Genomic DNA, 19278 nt, shown 5'->3' with positions numbered 1-19278 from the left:
CTCGTGCAAATGTAAAGGGAGCTTTGATGTGGGTGTGGCATGTTCTCTGGCAATGAATTTCAGAGTTTAGGAAGGTTAGGGAAAAATCCAGTAAATGCACAATTTTTGCTGGCCAAATTTTGGTCCACCAGATTTCAGCTTATTTTTAGCTGCAATCTAGCTGGGTAGGTTAAACCCAAAGAGGTGCCTAACAGTGCTATGAAATCTATGTTGTGAGTGAAGTAAAAACAGTGGAATGCCAATTATCTGGATGTCCAGTTATCCAGACCAGTGATGGTGTCGGTTTAAATTTGAAAGTACATAGAGACAGGTTATTAAAGAAAAATACAGCACAATACAAAGATTGGCACAGGCCCACTCAGCAACAGCTACTCACTGTCTCCCTCTCTGCCAGTGACCCGGAATTCTCTCCAGTGTACCTCGGAGGCTCCCAGCAGCTGCAGCGATTCATCCTCGTAGCCTGTGTTGGCCTTTGCAGGCTCCCCCAGGAAATGACATCAGTAAGCGTGGAGGAAAGCCCTACCTTTTCCTTTTCTTCCCAACTCCCACGAGGAAAGGTTTCTACAGTACAGTGCTGTGCTTCTCTCTCAAAACAAGAAAATTAAAATGCCGGCAAAGCGATAAAAAGGTTGTTTTGTCATTAAAAGATAAAACAGACATTGTGGAGAAGTTCAAAAAGGGAGTGTCCAGAAAAAAAAATCAGAAGAATATGGTTTAAGAACATCAATAATATCTGACATAAAAAGACAAAGTGATGCTATTGTCAACTACATTTCAGTTCTTGAAAAAAGAGGAAGGGAGTTGTTCCAGAAAAAAACCATGAAAAGATCAACTAATGAACAGGTAAATAAAGCTCTATATGAATGTTTTTTGCAAAAAAGATCATTGGGCCATCCATTTTCTGGGCTGATTTTTGCTGAACAGGCAATGTTTTTCAATCAGCAGCTTCATGGAGATTTTGAATTCAAAGCCAGCACTGGGTGACTTTGAGATTTTAAACATCGCCACGGAATCAGGCAGATTGAAATTCATGCTGAAAAACTTTCCACAAATTTACCAGCAGCTAATGACTTTTTTGTCCAATTTAATGACATTATCAAAAACTATGATCCTGATTGTGTCTATAATGCAGACAACATGGGTCTGAATTGGAAATCACTTCCAGTAAATTAACCAGAGATTTACCGGAAGTCATAAATTGGAGTTACAGAAGAACATAAGCTATGCCTCCACTGGGTCAGACCTGAGGTCCATCGCGCCCAGCAGTCCGCTCACGCGGGGGCCCAAACAGGTCCAGGACCTGTGCAGTAATCCTCTATCTATACCCCTCTATCCCCTTTTCCAGCAGGAAATTGTCCAATCCTTTCTTAAACCCCAGTACCTCTGGAAGCGCATTCCAGGTGTCCACCATACATTGGGTAAAGAAGAACTTCCTAGCATTTGTTTTGAATCTGTCCCCTTTCAACTTTTCCGAATGCCCTCTTGTTCTTTTATTTTTTGAAAGTTTGAAGAATCTGTCCCTCTCTACTCTCTCTATGCCCTTCATGATCTTGTAAGTCTCCTCTTCTCCAAGGCAAAGAGACCCAGTTTCTCCAATCTCTCAGCGTATGAAAGGTTTCCATCCCTCTTATCAGACGTGTCACTCTCCTCTGAACACTCTCGAGTAACGCCATATCCTTCTTAAGGTACGGCGACCAATATTGGACGCAGTACTCCAGATGCGGACGCACCATTGCCCGATACAACAGCAGGATAACTTCTTTCGTTCTGGTTGTAATACCCTTTTTGATTATACCTAGCATTCTATTCGCTCTCTTAGCGGCCTCTGCGCACTGTGCCGTCGGCTTAATTGTCATATCCACCATTACCGCCAAGTCCCTTTCTTGGGTACTCTCATTCAATAATATCCCTCCCATCGTATAGTTGTACCTCAAGTTTCTGCTTCCCACATGTAATACTTTACATTTCTCAACGTTGAACTTCATCTGCCATCTCGTCGCCCATTCCCCTAGTTTGTTCAAGTCCCTTTGCAATTTTTTGCAGTCCTCTTTAGTCCGAGCTCCACTAAATAGTTTGGTGTCATCTGCAAATTTTATTATCTCACACTTCATCCCTGTTTCTAGATCATTTATGAATATATTAAATAGCAGCAGCCCAAGCACCGGCCCTGCGGGACACCACTCGTGACCCTCCTCCAGTCCGAGTAGGGGCCCTTCACTCCTACCCTCTGTTTCCTACCCTCCAACCAGTTTCTGATCCATCTATGTACGTCTCCTTCCACCCCGTGGTTCTTCAGTTTCCGCAGTAGACGTTCATGGGGCATCTTGTCAAAGGCTTTTTGGAAATCTAGATATATGATGTCTATGGGGTCTCCTCTGTCCATCTGTTTGTTAATTCCTTCGAAGAAGTGCAATAAGTTCGTTAGGCATGATCTCCCCTTGCAGAAACCATGTTGGCTGGTTATCTGAAGTTCGTTTCTTTCAAATTGCTAATTGGTAAATCTAAAAACCCTCGTGCTTTCAAAAATGTACATAAGCTCGCACTGCTATACAGAAGCCAAAAGAAAGCCTGGATGAATTGTAAAATTTTCCTCAACTGGTACAATTGTTTCATACCAGAAGTAAAACGATTCCAGCTTCATACAGGAAAAGAAGAAAACATCATTTTATTGTTTGGCAATGCACCATCACATCCTACGGCTGAAAGCTTAGAGCGAGAGAAAGGTGGATTCAATGTGATTTTTCTTCCTCCAAATGTGACATCTGTAATGCAGCCAATGGATTAAGGAGTTATTGTTTCCTTGAAATGACTTTACAGGAAACAATTGTTACAGAAACTTCCATTGGCTGGAATTGATGATGAATGTGGTATGATCCAATTCATAAAAGAACTAAATATAAAAGATTGTTCTTACATGGTTGCTGGTGCTTAGAAATCAGTAAAAATCAAACCCTAAAAAAATGCATGGAACATTACTCTAAACCAGTGGTCTTAAACTCAAACCCTTTGCAGGGCCACATTTTGTATTTGTCAGTACTTGGAGGGCCGCAGAAAAAAATAGTTAATGTCTTATTAAAGAAATGACAATTTTGCATGAGGTAAAACTCTTTATAGTTTATAAATCTTTCCTTTTGGCTAAGTTTTAATAATAATATTGTTATTTATAGCTAAAGAGATATGATCAAGAAACTGTTTTATTTTACTTTTGTGATCATGATAAACATACCGAGGGCCTCAAAATAGTACCTGGCGGGCCGCAAGTTTGAGACCACTGCTCTAAACAAATCAGAAAGACATGGTGATGGAGAAGAAGATGATGTCCTTAAAAACATCACAGAGGATGTTTTATAGGTTCCTGGCTACTCTGATTGTGATGTTGAGAATGGATGGATATGCAATGACACTAATGATCCAGGGTATCGGATCATAACAGATGATGAAATTGTGGAATTAGTACAAGACAAGGAACAGGAGGAATCATAAACTGCTGATATGGGACCGACACATGCAGAAGTCTTTGAATGTTTCAATGGCTGGAAAAGCAGGAAGAGAGCAGTGTGACCAAGCTCCTTTGTCCGAAAAACCTATGTGAGCTTGCAGCACAAAACCAAAAATCAGCACTGAAGCAATTAAGAATTACTTCCTTTCTTACAAATACAGTATTGTAGTTTGATATTTTTCCCCTTTCTTGTTGAAAATAAAACATAATGTTCAACATGCAACACTCAGAATGTGTGCTATGTTCAAAAAGGTATGTCCAATCATCTGGATTTCCTTTTATCTGGACTACTTTGCCGAGGTGTTCCACTGTATGTCCGTGTTCCTTGTCACTGTATGTCCGTGTTCCTTGTTTTGGTATTTGTTAACTCAGAATAGTATAAAGCTGCGCACTAGGTGGCACCAGTTGACCATATTTTGTGATCCACAGAAAGTGAGGAGACTGGCAGTGCGAAGGAGACTTCCAAGTAGTGAGTTGCACATATAATTACATCTTCAGTTTTACATTGGGTTCCAGGTTAAATTTCAGCTCTGGCTCACATAAGGCTAGCCTTCTTTCTCTGTATCAGTTGCTGGGAAATCCTCGGTCAGAGCTGCTCCTTAGAGACTTTTGAATCGAACCACCTCTCTCTTACTCCCTTGGAGACCTCTTGCTTCAAGGCTCCTATGATCTCTTCTACCTCAGGGCATTTAACCACCACCCTAGAATCATGATGGCAGATAATGGACAAATGGCCCATCCAGTCTGCCCATCCGCAGTAACCATTATCTCTTCCTCTCTCTAAGAGATCCCACGTGCCTATCCCATGCTTTCTTGAATTCAGACATAGTCTCTGCATCCACCACCTTCCAAGAGACTGTTCCATACATTTATCACCCTTTCTGTAAAAAAGTATTTCCTTAGATTACTCTGGAGCCTATCAACGTCATCCTATGCCCTCTCATTCCAGAGCATCCTTTCAAATGAAAGAGACTTGACTCGTGCGCATTTTTTACGCCAAGTAGGTATTTAATCGTCTCTATCATATCTCCCCTTGCCTGCCTTTCCTCCAAAATATGCAGATTGAGATCTTTAAGTCTGTCCCCATATGCCTTATGACAAAGACCACGCACCATTTTAGTAGCTTTCTTCTGGACTGACTTCCTCCTGTTTATATCTTTTTGAAGGTGCGGCCTCCAGAATTGTACACAGTATTCTAAATGAGGTCTCACCAGACTGGCCATACCTCTCCCTATGCACCCTAGCATCCTTCTAGCATTTGCCATCACCTTTTCAACCTGTTTGGCCACCTTAAGATCATCGCATACAATCCCACCCGAGTCCCGCTCTTCCGTCGTGCACTTAAGTTCTTCACCCCTAAACTGTACCGTTCCTTCGGCTTTTTGCAGCCCAAATGCACAACCTTGCATTTCTTAGCATTTAATCCTAGCTTCCAAATTTCAGACCATTCTTCAAGCCTCGCCAGGTCTTTTTTCATGGTTTTCACGCCATCCGGGGTGTCCACTCTATTGCAAGTTTGGTATCATCTACAAAGAAACAAATCTTGCCCTCATGACTCATGGGAGTCACTGAACCATGTTTCTGTGATAGCAACAATATCCAAGTCAGCGTTTATCATCAGGACTTGCAGATCCTGAACTTTATTAGCTAAACTACAAGCATTTGTGCTTACTGCTTTCCAGCAACATTTTACTGTTATCTGTATAGCATTTTGCCTATTCTCCTCTTCTTGGTTAATGATGGTGTTGACATTACCTTTAAGGATCAGAGAAACTCCCTGGTTAAGAAATGTTTTTTAAACTTACGAATGCTGAGGAAGGTTAGATCTCTTTTTCATCAACGTCACGTTTCTGTTCTGGTCCAATCAATTGTACTTTCTCGGCTAGATTATTGTAATGCTATTTATCTTGGCATCACAAAGATCTGTCTTCAAAGACTACAATGGATTCAGAATACTGCTGCGAAGTTGATTTATGGAAAAAGCAAATTCGACCATGTGACTCCCTCGCTTCTGAGCCTTCATTGGCTCCCAGTTTATCTTAGAATTCAGTTTAAATGTATATGTATTATTTTTAAAATTTTACATGGTATTTTTATTCCTCTTCTATGGAACGTTTGTAGATTTTTATATGCGAGAGGTACTCAACAATATAAACTTTCCCTCCCTTCCAAGAAAGGAATTAAAGGAATCAAGAATTTCAGCCTCTCTTTGGCTTTTAAATTCTCCCAATTATGGAATAATCCTCCTTTGATTTTGAGGTGTCTTAGTTCCTTCCAATCTTTTCGTAAATCCTTGAAAACTTTTCTATTTGCTAAACACTTTGGACTCCTTTTACAAAGGTGCGTTAGGACTTTAACGCACGGAATAGCGCATGCTGAATTGCCGTGCGCACTAGACCTGTGGTTCACAACCCAGTCCTGGAGGACCACCAGGCCAGTCGGGTTTTGGGGGTAGCCCTAATGAATATGCATGGAGCAGATTTGCATGCCTGTCACCTCCATTATATGCAAATCTCTCTCATGCATATTCATTAGGGCTATCCCCAAAACCCGACTGGCCTGGTGGTCCTCCAGGACAGGGTTGGGAACCACTGCACTAGATCTTAACGCCAGCATTGAGCTGGCGTTAGTTCTAGAAGCGTAGCGTGGGTTTAGCGCGCAAAAATTCTGCGTGGGCTAAAAACGCTAGCGCACCTTCATAAAAAGAGCCCTTTGAACATTAATTTCCATGTATTTTAGTATTTTTTTAAATTTATAACATTTTTATTGAAGAAATCAGTAAATATACAATATTATAATACAATAAAATAGTTATTAAATTAAAATTCATCATATTAATTTCCATCAAATATCTTTCATTTCTTCAAAATATATTTCCAAAATACCCATTACATCTCTCAATACTCTCCCCCTAATTCCTACCCCCTTTCCCTTTTCCTATTGACCTCTCCCCCCTATCCTCCCCCCAAATTTAGTTTTTAACTTTTTTATTGAAAGAATCATACTAAACCTCCCCCCCCCCCCAAACCCAATGAAAGTTGACAAAAAATCAATTTATTGTTAACCGTGTCGAGCTTCTCATGGTTGAAGACCCGGTATATTAGGCTAAGGGCTCCTTTTACGAAGGTGCGCTAGTGGTTTTAGCACAAGCTTAGCGCGTGCTACATTGCCCTGCGCGCTACACGCTAACACCTCCATAGAGGTGGCATTCATTTTTTCCGTGCAGCGCACGCTAAAAACACTAGGGCACCTTCATAAAAGGAGCTCTAAGTTTTAGTTTAGTTTAATGATAAATGGTATGCAAAAATTGTACCCTTATTTAATGGTTTTTATTATACTATTTAATTGCCCCTTTAGCTGCTGCTGCTGTTTCTACCCTTGTTTCCTTTGTTTGAATTTTTATTTTGAGCCAGTAATCTTTTTCTTTTTTCAATTGTATTTCATTTCAAGTTGGCTGTTGATGCTGGAGCCCACGCTGAAGGAACTTCTCCAGTCAAACATAATTTAACATTCAGTCAAATAAAAGATTGACAGGATGAGAGGGAAGGGAGAAGCACAGCAAGGGAGAAAGACACTGAGTAACTTTCCAATTTAATCTACAGAAGGAAAATGTTCCGTTCTTTGCTGTAATTGAAGGCTGAACAGCTTTCCGTGGTCCTAACTTTTCTTCTTGAGTCAGTCATTCCTCTCTTATTCACAGCTGGACTGGAAAGAACGGACAAGCTGCCATCTCTAAAAGTCCAGTACTCAAAGCTCGCAGTCATCCAGTAATGTCCAACTGCCAGACAGAACAGAGATCGTGCTGCAGACAACTGTGGGTGGAAGAAACACTCGGAGCAAAGATGGACTGGGTTTTTTTTCTGTTGTGGCTTTATTAACTTGGTTTTGCTGAGTATAAGAACGTACAGTTCTGACGCTCCCATGGGGGAAAAAAAAGAGTGTTTAAAAACAAGGGCATTACAGCAGGATTTTTGACATGAAAGGACCATAAATTTTTAAACAAGAAATCACCGATAGTGCCAGTGTTGTATGTTCTCCCTAAAATACACAAAAATATCGATAACTCCCCGGGAAGGCCAATCATGTCTTCATGTGGCTCATTACTGGAGCTTCTATATCATTGTATGGAGATCAGTTTTTGAAAGGAGAAGTAATCAAAATGGCTTCATACATTCAAGATTCTAGAGATGTACTTATGAAGTTGAGCAATATTCCATCCGAAGATTTTCCATTCATGTTGGTCTCTCTAGATATAACTTCTCTATATACATCAATCCCACAGAAAAAAAGGAATTTCCTGAATCTTAAATTATAGGAACTGCTTTTTGGATCGATCTGTGTCAGGCCAACACCTTACGAATGACTATTCAAGAGGAAGAACAGCTGTGGAATGTAAGATAGAGAAAAAAAAAAAAAATTAATTAATAAAAGAAAAAAACCGTACAAATATAAAGAACAAGAGTAGGGAGGATCAATTAAATTCCAACAACTGCAGAGTTGAGTTAACGTGCATAAAATTATGTTTATTAGTAGACGGGGAAAATAAAAAATCACCGAAGGCAAAATGTTCTAAAACCAATATAGGGCTCCGTTTACTAAGCCGAGTTAGGGCTGTAACGCGCGCTACATTGCGCTGGCGTTAGTTCTAGAAGCGTCACGCGCGGTAATTTCCTGCGTGCGCTAAAAACGCTAGCGCACCTTAGTAAAAGGAGCCCATAAAGTCACAGAACAAGTGGTTGCTTTTTGTGGGGCTTTTGTTTCTTTTTTTTTTTTCTAAAACCAATATAATACATTAAAAGGTTGCCTGGCAAAAATATTGCCAGATTTCCCACAGATCTGTGTTTGGGCCGTAAACACCTGCCTCAGGAGTCACAAAATCTAGGCAAGAAATGTGTCTGACTTGTGTTTTGTAAATGTTTTCAATAATTCGACATGCGTTGAGCAAAAAATAGGCAGAACAATCTGCAAGCACATCAAAGATAAAGGCATCTGCAAAGCAGTTCAAGGTTAACCAATGGTCAAGTCATTTCTTATCCCTTGATGCCCTGCCTGTTTTTGCTAAGTACTTGGCTGTTCAAGACATATTTTATGTAAATTTTTATTCAGATTTTAATTATAATAATAATAAGGGGAGGGTTCTTCTGAGTGGGCAGACGTGTTGGGCCGACGGCCCTTTTCTGCCGTCATATTCTATGTTTCTAGAGAAAGAGAAAGGGGGGCAAGAGAGGAGAGAGAGAAAGAGAGGGAGATAGAGAGGGAAAGAGAGAGGGGAGAGAGAAAGAAAGAGGAGAGGGGGGCGAGAGAGGAGAGAGAAAGAGACAGAGACTAGAGTGGGAATTAATTTAATTGGTGTACTGGTCAGCGGTGTCATGGCCCATCTTGAGAAGATAGTTGTCAGCTTTCCTTTAGCCTCTTCGGATCCAGAGTGACCCTGAGTTAAAAATTAGTGACAACTGGCCTAATAACCCTTGATCCGTCCTTGAACTACAAAGAGTGGCAGTTACGGACCTAACGACCTTCATCTGCTGTACAATAATGAGAAATATTGTGAGAAAAACATGAAAGAGGGAAAATCATCAGCCACAGAGAAAAGAAACTTGTTCTTAACACTATCATCTCTGTGCTGAATCATCCGGGGTTATAATGCCTTTTTCTCATTTACCACTGCTGGGATAAGTTGATGTCTTCCATGTTGGCTAGATTAAAAAGAAAAAGAAAAAAAAAAACAACACACCAAGATGAAAAGATCACCCAGACGCCTTCCATTATCTGTAGACACTATTTTCATAGCCTGCTAGAACAGAAGAAATGTTAATTTGATTCATGCGCAGGAAATAATTATAAAAGCAATTAGCAAGCTCCTTACAATTAGAAGGCATGTAGTCTTTATTCATTTAGTGCTGGGTGTGTCTGGTTGATTGCATGTTTGGAGAACATCCGGGTGAGCTCATCTGAGGACAGGGGGAGGTTTGTGCGAGGCAGCCTCCGTGTGTAGGGAAGTGCTGAATGTGTCTGTGCTTTTTCCTTCTGAGGACAATGTAATGTAATGTAATTTATTTCTTATATACCGCTAAACTCCGTTAGGATTCTAAGCGGTTTACAGAAAAAAACAGACAATAGGGTGCATTAAAATTATAAGTAAAATAGGTACTTAGAAATTCCCTTACTGTCCCGAAGGCTCACAATCTAACTAAAGTACCTAGAAAAATGACAATTAGTAGAGTAATGAAAAAAATTAAAATAGAGATAGATGAGAAAAAATAAGAAAATAAACATTCTAATAAGACTACAATGGTCTAAAGGACTTTGAAAGGTTGAAAAAAGAGGGGAGATAGGAAATAGAAGTAGGAGGGAGAACCGTTCAAACTATAGAAACAAAAACCAAGTGGCAAAACAATGAATGAGATTTAAAAATAAAATATCATAAACTAAAAAAGAAAGTGAAAAAATAAAAAACAAACAGTCAAGACTAAAGTCCAGCTTGAAATGACTTCACTGCTTTGGCTGCGAAACTTCTCCAGATGTCTTCACAGGGGTTTAGGACTGAGCATACAGTGATAGGAACAGCCAGGATAGATTGGGAATGATTGCAGTCTCTCAAATTTGTTGCCAATTCTCATCTAAATACTTGCGTTGTGCCAAAGAGAGCTTCCTTCTTGACTATAAACAGTGCACTGTTCTATAAATGGTGTGTGCCTTATATAGAATAGCGTTTAGCATGGATTTTTGGGCGCCGGACTTACGCCTGCCGAAACTTGGTGTAAATGCCGGTGCTCAAGTTCGGTGTTGGGCAATATTCTGTAATTCCGTGTGCAGCTTTTCGGAACAACCCCAACACGCTCATGGCCACAGTCCCCTTTGAGACACACACCTTAGGAGATAGGCACCGTGCCGTACAGAATAACATGCGCCAGATGCGCGTACAAATTTTCATGAGTGCCAATTGATATCAATAATGAGTTGTTAGCGACCGACTGGTTCGCGGCTCATTTATCCAATTTATTTCTGCACACTTCAGATTGTTTATTGAAAGTTTCAATACCGCTGCTAATGACAGGGGGAGTCAATTCAGAGCGGTTTATATGAGCTTTGTAATGGTGTTACAATACAGAGTTAGCGTTTCCCGGGATGGTTTTAATACAGACATTATTAAACCATAATCGATACATTATTAAACCTTAATCAATACTTGTGCTTTCTGAGATTGTTCTCAATATAGCCTGTTTAAACCATAATCAATCCTCTTATTTTCACCTGTAATATATAATAACAATAATAATAACTTTATTTTTCTATACCGCCACAATCTTGCGACTTCTAGGCGGTTTACATTCAAGAGAGCTGGACATTCAGCGATTTACAATATGCAGATATTTAGAGGAAATACAGAGTACATCAACTTTAAGAATGCAAAAGTATAAAGTGTACAGTACGCTAAGACATTTTCAAGAGGACCTTTTAGAAAAAGGTCGCGAATTACAAAAAATACATCAAAAAATTACAATATACAATTTAGGAATTTTCAGAGAGGCATATTAGAAGATATGTCCCGGATTGCAAAATACGGTTTGTTTAGGAATTCAGAGGGGGAGGGGGAGGGGGGTAGATTGGGAACGAGAAAAGAGAGAGAAGTGTTCGGTGAGGAAATTATTTAGGTGATATATTTGTCGAATAAGGCAGTTTTTATGAGTTTTCTAAAAGCTTTGTAGGTCAGTCTAGCTTTATTAAGGAAGTTGTCTAGCCAGTGTTGTTATAATCAATCTACCTGCTTATACATACCTACTTGTACTCTATATAATATATAATCATATATTTATTCATATTATACCTTCTTATACACACATCCTCTATAATAAAACCCTAAGCGCGCATGCGCACATAGGAGGCCGTGATCCCTGCCGCAGTGCTGTGTGCTTCTGTGGCAGCATTCCATTTGCGGCACGTGCGCCGGCTTGGGGTGGCATGCGGCACGTGCAGTGGATTGAGCGGTGGTTTGTCTCAGCAACGGCAGGAGTTTGTCGTGCGGGTACTTCGAGGTGTCCCATGCTGGTAAGAAGTGGAGGGGTAGAGGGGAAAGGGGGCTGCTTTGGGGGGTGAGGAGGGGAACAGAAGGGGGCCACAGAGAGACAGGCAGGCATGGGGCAACAGAGAAATACACGGACAGGGGGAGGTAAAACGAAGGGAGAAGGGCTGCTGCTTGACAGGGGGAGCAGGCAAGGGGTGGAGGTGGACAGCCGAGGAAAGAGAGAGAAAGAAAGACAGACTCACATCTATTCTAGCACCCATTAATGTAACGGGCTTAAAGACTAGTATAAATATATACATATATGCATATTTTGTATTGCGTACTGTATTCATATTACTCCTATTTCAAATCGTGCTTAATGTCTGTATCATGATCTATGTTCATCTTGGAAGTACAGTACTAACTTCCTGATAAATCTAATTATCTGTTCTCTGTCTTATCCCCTGTCCCTAATGTGTTTATCTTTTAGATGTTCCTAGTAGGAACTAGCCAACTATCTCCGCTTTGTTGCATTATTGGCTAGTGTATTCTGTGAAGAGGATGGTCTTCATCCGTTTCTTGAACTTTCCGGTGTCCTTTTCTAGTTTTAGTTCCTTACAAAGGGCTTTCTACCACCTTGGAGTCATCACTGAGAACATTTAATGTCTCTGAAGGAGGATATTTCCAGCAGAAGGTTTTGGCTCAAACGTAGTGCATGTGCTGGTGTGTGTTGATGTAGTCTGTCCAGAGAGATCAACGATTTTGTATAGCAGCAACAAGATCTTAAATTTCATCCTGCTTTCGATCGGGAGCCAGTGTGGTTCTTTAAGTAGTGGGGTGGTCTTCATCGGCCTTGATTTTCCCAGCAGAAATCTCGCTGCTGTGTTTTGTACCATTTGAATCTTCTTATTCATGTGCTTTGAAATGTGTTTCGCAAATAAAGCTGCTTCAGGGCAACCTCGGGATCTGCAATCAACATCAAGTCTTTGAAAAGTTGTCGTATCTTATAAAATCACCATTAAACATTCCAACTTACTGTGCCTCGGTGTGCAACACTCAAATTCTGAACTAATTTGGTCGCATTTCCTTTTCCGGTTTGGCGTTTTAAAGCCACAGTTCACCAATCAAAAAATTCCTTCAAAATGTCACTCTGCCCCAATGTCAATTGAAGTAGAACGTTTCCATTTTGAAGCGGGATTTGGATTTAGCATATGCCTTTTCAACAGTAGCTGAAGGAGAGTTACATTTCATTACAATATGGATTTCCCTGGCCCTGGAGAACTCACCATTTAAGTTTGAGGCAAAGGGAGGGTTAAGTGACTTGTCCAAGGTCACAGGGAGTGTCAGTGGGGTATGAACCCTGCCTCAGCCCACAAAGGAACCGCACATTCCAAATCTGAGCAGCAGGTGTTTCTTTAAACTCTGATTTAATAATCCCAGCAATTTGTCTGTCCTGGCGCTATAAGGCTTATCGTTAATTTGGTAACTGATTAACAGCTAAGCACTCACTACTGACAAGAAGCAATTGGAGGAAACCTGCCAAAATAAAACTAACGCCCAACTGGTCAAATATATGAGCGGAACAAAACACAAAATCCAAAAGCTCACAAACTGTATGGTCAGACAGAGAATTATCCAGGGAGGGCTTAGGTGCTATGCAAAACGCTGAACTGCCTATTCTGAATTGCCTACTGCACGCCAGGACCATTCAGGCTTTCGTGGGCCTTCTGTAGAAGAAACAGAATTATCATCTATTTCAGAAATAGATTGTGCAGTTTCTCCTCAGTCACTCATGGCAGCAGCTGATTGTATAGATCTTCCTGTGTCCCCTGTTGTAGAAACAGATAGTCTTAATTCTATATGTCTATTAATGGATGGAGACTCTCCTACATCACCAGCTACAGAACCAGAGTGCCTGGACTTTCCATATCGATCAGCTACAGAAAATCGCCATGTGATAAGTGCTACAGAAAAAGACTGTTCAGACCACAGGAAATCTCCAACAGCAAAAACAGATTGCTCAGAGTCTCCAAAGCCATCAGCTACCATGATGGACCACATAGACTTTTCCAAACCATCTGTGGTAGAGCCAGATGACCTGTGGTCTCCGTTATCCTGTGCAGAGATGGACTGCCCTGTTTGCTTCACTAGGTACAGTATTAACAGGGCGCCAAAGCTCTTAGCCTGCCAGCATATCTTCTGTGCCGTCTGCCTAAAACTCCTCGTCAGGAACAAAGATGGAACCTGGCTGATTACCTGTCCCCTCTGCAGGACATCCACACTGGTCTTTGGGGGATCGATCTGCAGCCTCCAAACTAGAGAAGACTTGATGGACCCAAGTTCTAACGCCGGGGTTCGCCTCTCCCCTCAAGAAGGGGTGCTTTCTGCCGAGTCCTGCAACAGTGGAAACCCAGACCCGGATGACCACCAGAGCAACATTACAGCCTTGGCTCGAAGGCTTATGGTGCTGCTATTGATACTGGCGATTCTTGTGGTAATTGTCCTTCAGTTCACGTACGCGGGCTTGTTGAAATGGGTCCTGTGCTTCACAGCGATCGCCCTTACCATCATGTCTGTGGTGCTCTGCAGCAGAATCAACTTCCGGAGGGCGCTGCGATTCATAAACACCCACAAAGACAGTCAAATTGTATCTGCAGCTTAAACCAAAGCAGACCTGGCCGCATCTGACACCGGTAGCAGGGAGACTTCTGCCAGCTATATTAAAATTCTGACCTCCTTTCACAGCACTGTTTAATATTGCTTGTAAAATATACTTTTTCTTTGGAACGTTAGAGCATGTGCTTTTGTCCTGCCTGAGGGTGCAAGCATTTTGGTAGCAGGTGTGGCTGAAGATTTGTGAAATTTTCCAGCTTACCAGCGTCATACTTTGAGTGGGCCTTTTAATTGGGCCTCTAGGAGGCTTTGTAAGTAACTTGCCACACTGTGGCAGCCTTTGTAGGCTTGTGGAAGCAGTTGCTTTTCAATAAATTTTCAGGGATTGGAAGAATGCATCAGCATTGAACGATATCTTCTGATGGAACTAAGTATGTTTGAAATGCATAGCAGAAGAAAGAGCTGGACACTTTGACACGTCGTTCTCTGCCATTTGGGCTCCTCTTCGGCGTCATACGGGACTAATTTGGATGGATTTTTGTAGTGGTTGTACGGGGGGGGGGGGGGGCGGCAATGTTTTGTGGAAGTTTTGTTGTTGATGTATGCTTAAATTGAAACTAATAAAGTTGTGAACTTTAAAAAAAAAAAAAAGTTTGATATTAATAGATATTTGGGTCTTCAATGTGAACTCTTAGCTGATGTTGACTGGATGAGGTTCATGAAAAGGTTTGGTGGTCTCAGTCCACTAACAGGCATGCATGCCACATAATTCAGCGCTATGACTGGTACACAAATGGATAGTTTCAGAAGAGACCAAACATTAAGGGAGACTAAATAGCCTTCATCTGAACTTAGAGGTAGTCCCTTCCCTAACAGGTCTGCAGCGCAGTGGTAAAACAGCGTAGAGGAGCTTGTGTTGTAACTTTATTATCCACAGTGATCAATCTGATTCATTTCACTGAGTGTTAAATATGAAAAGTGTTTAATTGATCTGCATTGGGGTCCTTTTATTCTATGGACGCATTAGCTTTTAGCACGGGCTAAAACACTAGCGTGCCTTAGCAAAAGAGAGGGATAGTAACCTAGCAGATGACGGCAGATAAAGAACCATATGGTCTATCCAGTCTGCCCAACAAGATAAATTCATAAAATATGATGCAATACTATATATGCACACTTGGGGCTCCTTATACTAAGCCGCATTAGAGCTTTAACGTGCGGAATAGCGTGCGATATATTGCCACCCACGCTAGACCTTAACGCCGGCATTGAGCTGGCGTTAGTTCTAGCCACGTAGCGCAGGTTTAGCGCGCGCTAAAATGCGCGCGCTGAAAACGCTAACGCAGCTTAGTAAAAGGAGCCCTTGATTTGTTCCTGCTCTTTTCAAGACCCCACTCTGGTTACGCGGTCGATAAGCACGATGTTATGTACTAAGGTAATGGGCGAAAGGTGGGCGAGGTCATGTGTCCTCTTTTTTTGTCTTCACAAATATGTAAACAGGTAACCCTAACTCCCCTAGCCTTAGCAAGGTATATAGTTTTTAAAATATATAAATAAAAATTATTTTTTGTTAACTGCGTTGAACTTCTGGTTACGCGGTCGATAAGCACAATGTTATGCACCAAGGTAATGGGTGAAAAGTGGGCAAGGTCATGTGTCCTCTTTTTTGTCTTCACAAATATGTAAACAGGTAACCCTAACTCCCCTAGGCATATAAATTTTTTAATAAATAAAAATTAATTTTTTTGTTAACTGCATTGAACTTCTGGTTACACGGTCTATAAGCATGATATTATGTTATGCCTCAAGGTAATGGGCGAAGTCATGTGTCCTCACAAATATCTAACTCCTGAAAAGCCTGAGCTTATCCTTTTCTTTTCTCCTGTCATTAGAGTTGAAATGCATGTTTTCTGTTGCTCCATCTCTTTCCTGTGTTGTAATTTAATACTTTTGACAGAAGAAAGAGGACGTTCATTTCTCCCAGGGCTCAAAGTCCAGCGCCCAGAACGCCGGGCTCCTGTGTTGCGCAATTGGCGCAGCGGCGCTCCCATTCACAGACGCGAGGCGCGTCGCCGTGGCGCCTCCGCTCCGCCGCCGGCGGGAGCCTTGCGCCGCTGGCGTGGATGCGGCCCTCCAGGCCGGTCGGTGCCCCGAGGAAGGGGCGTCGGGCGAGAGGAGGCCGCCGGGCAGGAGCGGGGCGCCGGTTCCGCTAGGACCCCGCCGAGCCTCGGGCTTCCGCCTCCGGGTGTAACGCTGGAGAGCGAGGTGGGAGCTGAGGGACTCGTTTTCTTTCGCTTGAACAGGACGTGGTGGCGGCTGATTCTGGGAGGATTGTCGCGGTGGGGGAGGGGTCGGACCCCATCTCTGCCCGGGGGGGGGGTCAAGGGGCGGCCCAGGAAAGGGTCCTGAGCTTTATACAGGACGGGCCTGCTGTTGTGGGCTGGGTTGGTTGTTTTGTTATGTTTCCACCAGGGTTGTCAAAGTCCCTCCTCCAGGGCCGCAATCCAGTCAGGTTTTCAGGATTTCCTCCATGAATATGCATGAGATCTATTAGCATTCAGTGAAAGCAGTGCATGCAGATCGATCTCATGCGTATTCATGGAGGAAATCCTGAAAACCAGAATGGATTGCGGCCCTCGAGAAGGGACTTTGACACCCCTGGTCTATGTGTCTACAACAGGGGTAGGGAACTCCGGTCCTCGAGAGCCGTATTCCAGTCGGGTTTTCAGAATTTCCCCGATGAATATGCATGAGATCTATTTGCATGCACTGCTTTCAATGCATATTCATTGGGGAAATCCTGAAAACCCAACAGGAATACGGCTCTCGAGGACCGGAGTTCCCTACCCCTGGTCCTCCAGGGCAGTGGTTCCCAAAACCTGTCCTGGGGGACCCCCAGCCAGTCGGGTTTTCAAGATATCCCTAATGAATATGCATGAGAGAGATTTGCATACCTGTCGCTTCCATTATATGCAAATCTCTCTCATGCATATTCATTAGGGATATCTTGAAAACCCGACTGGCTGGGGGTTCCCCAGGACAGGGTTTGGGAACCACTGCTCCAGGGCCACAATCCAATCGGGTTTTCAGGATTTCCCCGATGAATATGCATGAGATCTATTAGCATACAGTGAAAGCAGTGCATGCAGATAGATCTCATGCGTATTCATGGAGGAAATCCTGAAAACCCGACTGGATTGTGGCCCTCGAGAAGGGACTTTGACACCCCTGGTCTATATATTCCACCTCTTGTCTACAGCAGGGGTAGGGAACTCCAGTCCTCGAGAGCCGTATTCCAGTCGGGTTTTCAGGATTTTCCCAATGAATATGCATGAGATCTATTTGCATGCACTGCTTTCATTGTATGCTAATAGATCTCATGCATATTCATTGGGGAAATCCTGAAAACCCAACCGGATTGCGGCCCTCGAGGAGGGACTTTGACACCCCTGATCTATATGTTCCACCTCTGTCTACAGCAGGGGTAGGGAACTCCAGTCTTCGAGAGCCGTATTCCAGTCGGGTTTTCAGGATTTCCCCAATGAATATGCATGAGATCTATTAGCATACAATGAAAGCAGTGCATGCAGATCGATCTCATGTGTATTCATGGGGGAAATCCTGAAAACCTGACTGGATTGCGGCCCTGGAGGACGGACTTTGACACCCCTGGTGTACACTCATTCTGCACCAGGACTAACTTGCTACGAACTGTAACTTATTCCAGTTCCTTATGCCTTGTTGAACTATACAAGACGTATGGAATTTGGCCACCCACCTAGTTATCCTACTACTACTACTATTTATCACTTATATACAGCTGGAAGATGTACACAGCGCTGTACATTTTGGACATTTACTGTAATGGTCCCTGCCTAGAAGAGCTTACAAGCTAACTTGGACAGACAGACATGACATGACACACATAGGGTTAAGAATGCAGAACCCAAGGTAAGAGGCATTAAGAGTACTACTACTATTTATCACTTATATAGCGCTGAAAGGCGTATGCAGCGCTGTATCCCAACTGACTCTGTACAACCGATCTTGTCCCCACCTATATACAGTCTGTTCTCGTTATTCACTTGTTTGCGATGTGCGAATTTGCTTCTCTGCAGTTGCAACTAAATTCATAAGAACATGAGTACACAGTGCTGTACATTTTGACATTTACCATAATAGACGGGTCCCTGCTCAGAAGAGCTTATAATCTAACTTGGATAGACAGACATGAGATACTCTTTACTACCTGTCTTGTCCATATCTATATACAGTGTGTTCTCGTTATTCACTTGTTTGCAGTGCGTGAATGTGCCTCTGCGGTTGTAACCAAATTCCCAATTTGCGCCGCTGTGTTTGCATATTTACGAAAAGGCATTTTTTTAAAAAAAACCAGCCAACTTTTTTGCTTTCGCTTTCGCCTCGCGGTCAGGCTTTGCTTCCAAACATGGCTCCTATGGAGAGTAAATTACAGGTACTCGATGCAGGAACCTAACCCTGTTTTCCCGTGGGATCTATTTTTCACTTTCCGTAGCTTCGAGGCGCAGTATGAACTGCATAGAAAAAGCAATTAAAGTTTAGATAAAGGGAGTTATATCCTATTATGCTAACAGTATTTGCAGGCAGAAAATTCTTAATGGTAACAAAGGAGAGAGTACTTTACAGCTCAATATACCAATAAAACTAATGAACAGATTGTACTGAGACATCATTGAATGTGCCTTTATGTGACAAAACTAAGAGGAGCAGTTCCATCTCCACTTACTAATACATAACATAATTATTTATATATACCGCATAAGCCTTATAATTCTAAGTGGTTTATTTATTTTTAGTATTTATATACCACTCATAACCTAAGTGCTGTCCATTCAGGTACTGCGTTCCCCCGGTCATTCGCGGTCGGCGGTTTGCAGTATTTTCCAACCGCGACCGCCGACCAGAAGAGGACAGCTGGAGAGGCAGGAGAGAGCAGCCGGAGCACTGGTGAGTGAAAGAAATCACTCGCTGTATGCTCCGATCTCCTCTTCCTGTACTAAAGTCAGGCCTCACCAATCAGGAGCTTTTTTTCTATGTTATTTGCTCTTTTCTATTAAAAACCATCATGAATATGGTGAAACCGCGAATAACATGGTGGGAGACCTGGCCTGTTTCTGAAAGC

The 19278-nt window shown here is 42.3% G+C and overlaps 2 protein-coding genes across 7 annotated transcripts in view; both read left to right on the top strand.

Annotated features, from left to right (window-relative positions):
* The first annotated feature begins 13296 nt into the window (after window positions 1-13296).
* Window positions 13297-14285, top strand: RNF186 (ring finger protein 186). The gene has a single exon (XM_033922411.1). The coding sequence runs from the start codon at window positions 13297-13299 to the stop codon at window positions 14164-14166; it is 870 nt and encodes a 289-aa protein (XP_033778302.1). The 3' UTR covers window positions 14167-14285.
* Window positions 14286-16067: 1782 nt separating this feature from the next.
* The window catches only part of TMCO4 (transmembrane and coiled-coil domains 4), an 89413-nt gene continuing 86202 nt past the window's right edge, over window positions 16068-19278 (top strand). For 2 of the 6 annotated variants that reach the window (XM_033922091.1, XM_033922090.1), the window contains exon 1: window positions 16069-16382. The gene's annotated coding sequence lies outside the window, so the exon portion shown is untranslated. Of the gene's footprint in view, window positions 16383-17763; window positions 18069-19050; window positions 19104-19278 lie in introns of those variants that run through there. The other 4 variants (XM_033922092.1, XM_033922087.1, XM_033922089.1 and 1 more) reach the window with 4 other exon arrangements.

The sequence above is a fragment of the Geotrypetes seraphini genome, chromosome 15 (genome assembly GCF_902459505.1).
Source record: "Geotrypetes seraphini chromosome 15, aGeoSer1.1, whole genome shotgun sequence".
Classification (NCBI taxonomy): domain Eukaryota; kingdom Metazoa; phylum Chordata; class Amphibia; order Gymnophiona; family Dermophiidae; genus Geotrypetes; species Geotrypetes seraphini.
This window is presented reverse-complemented; position numbering and strand designations above follow the sequence as displayed.

What these genes read in the sequence shown, in the direction of transcription:
- RNF186 (XM_033922411.1), top strand. Translation starts at nt 13,297, where the DNA reads ATGGCAGCAGCTGATTGTATAGATCTTCCTGTGTCCCCTGTTGTAGAA.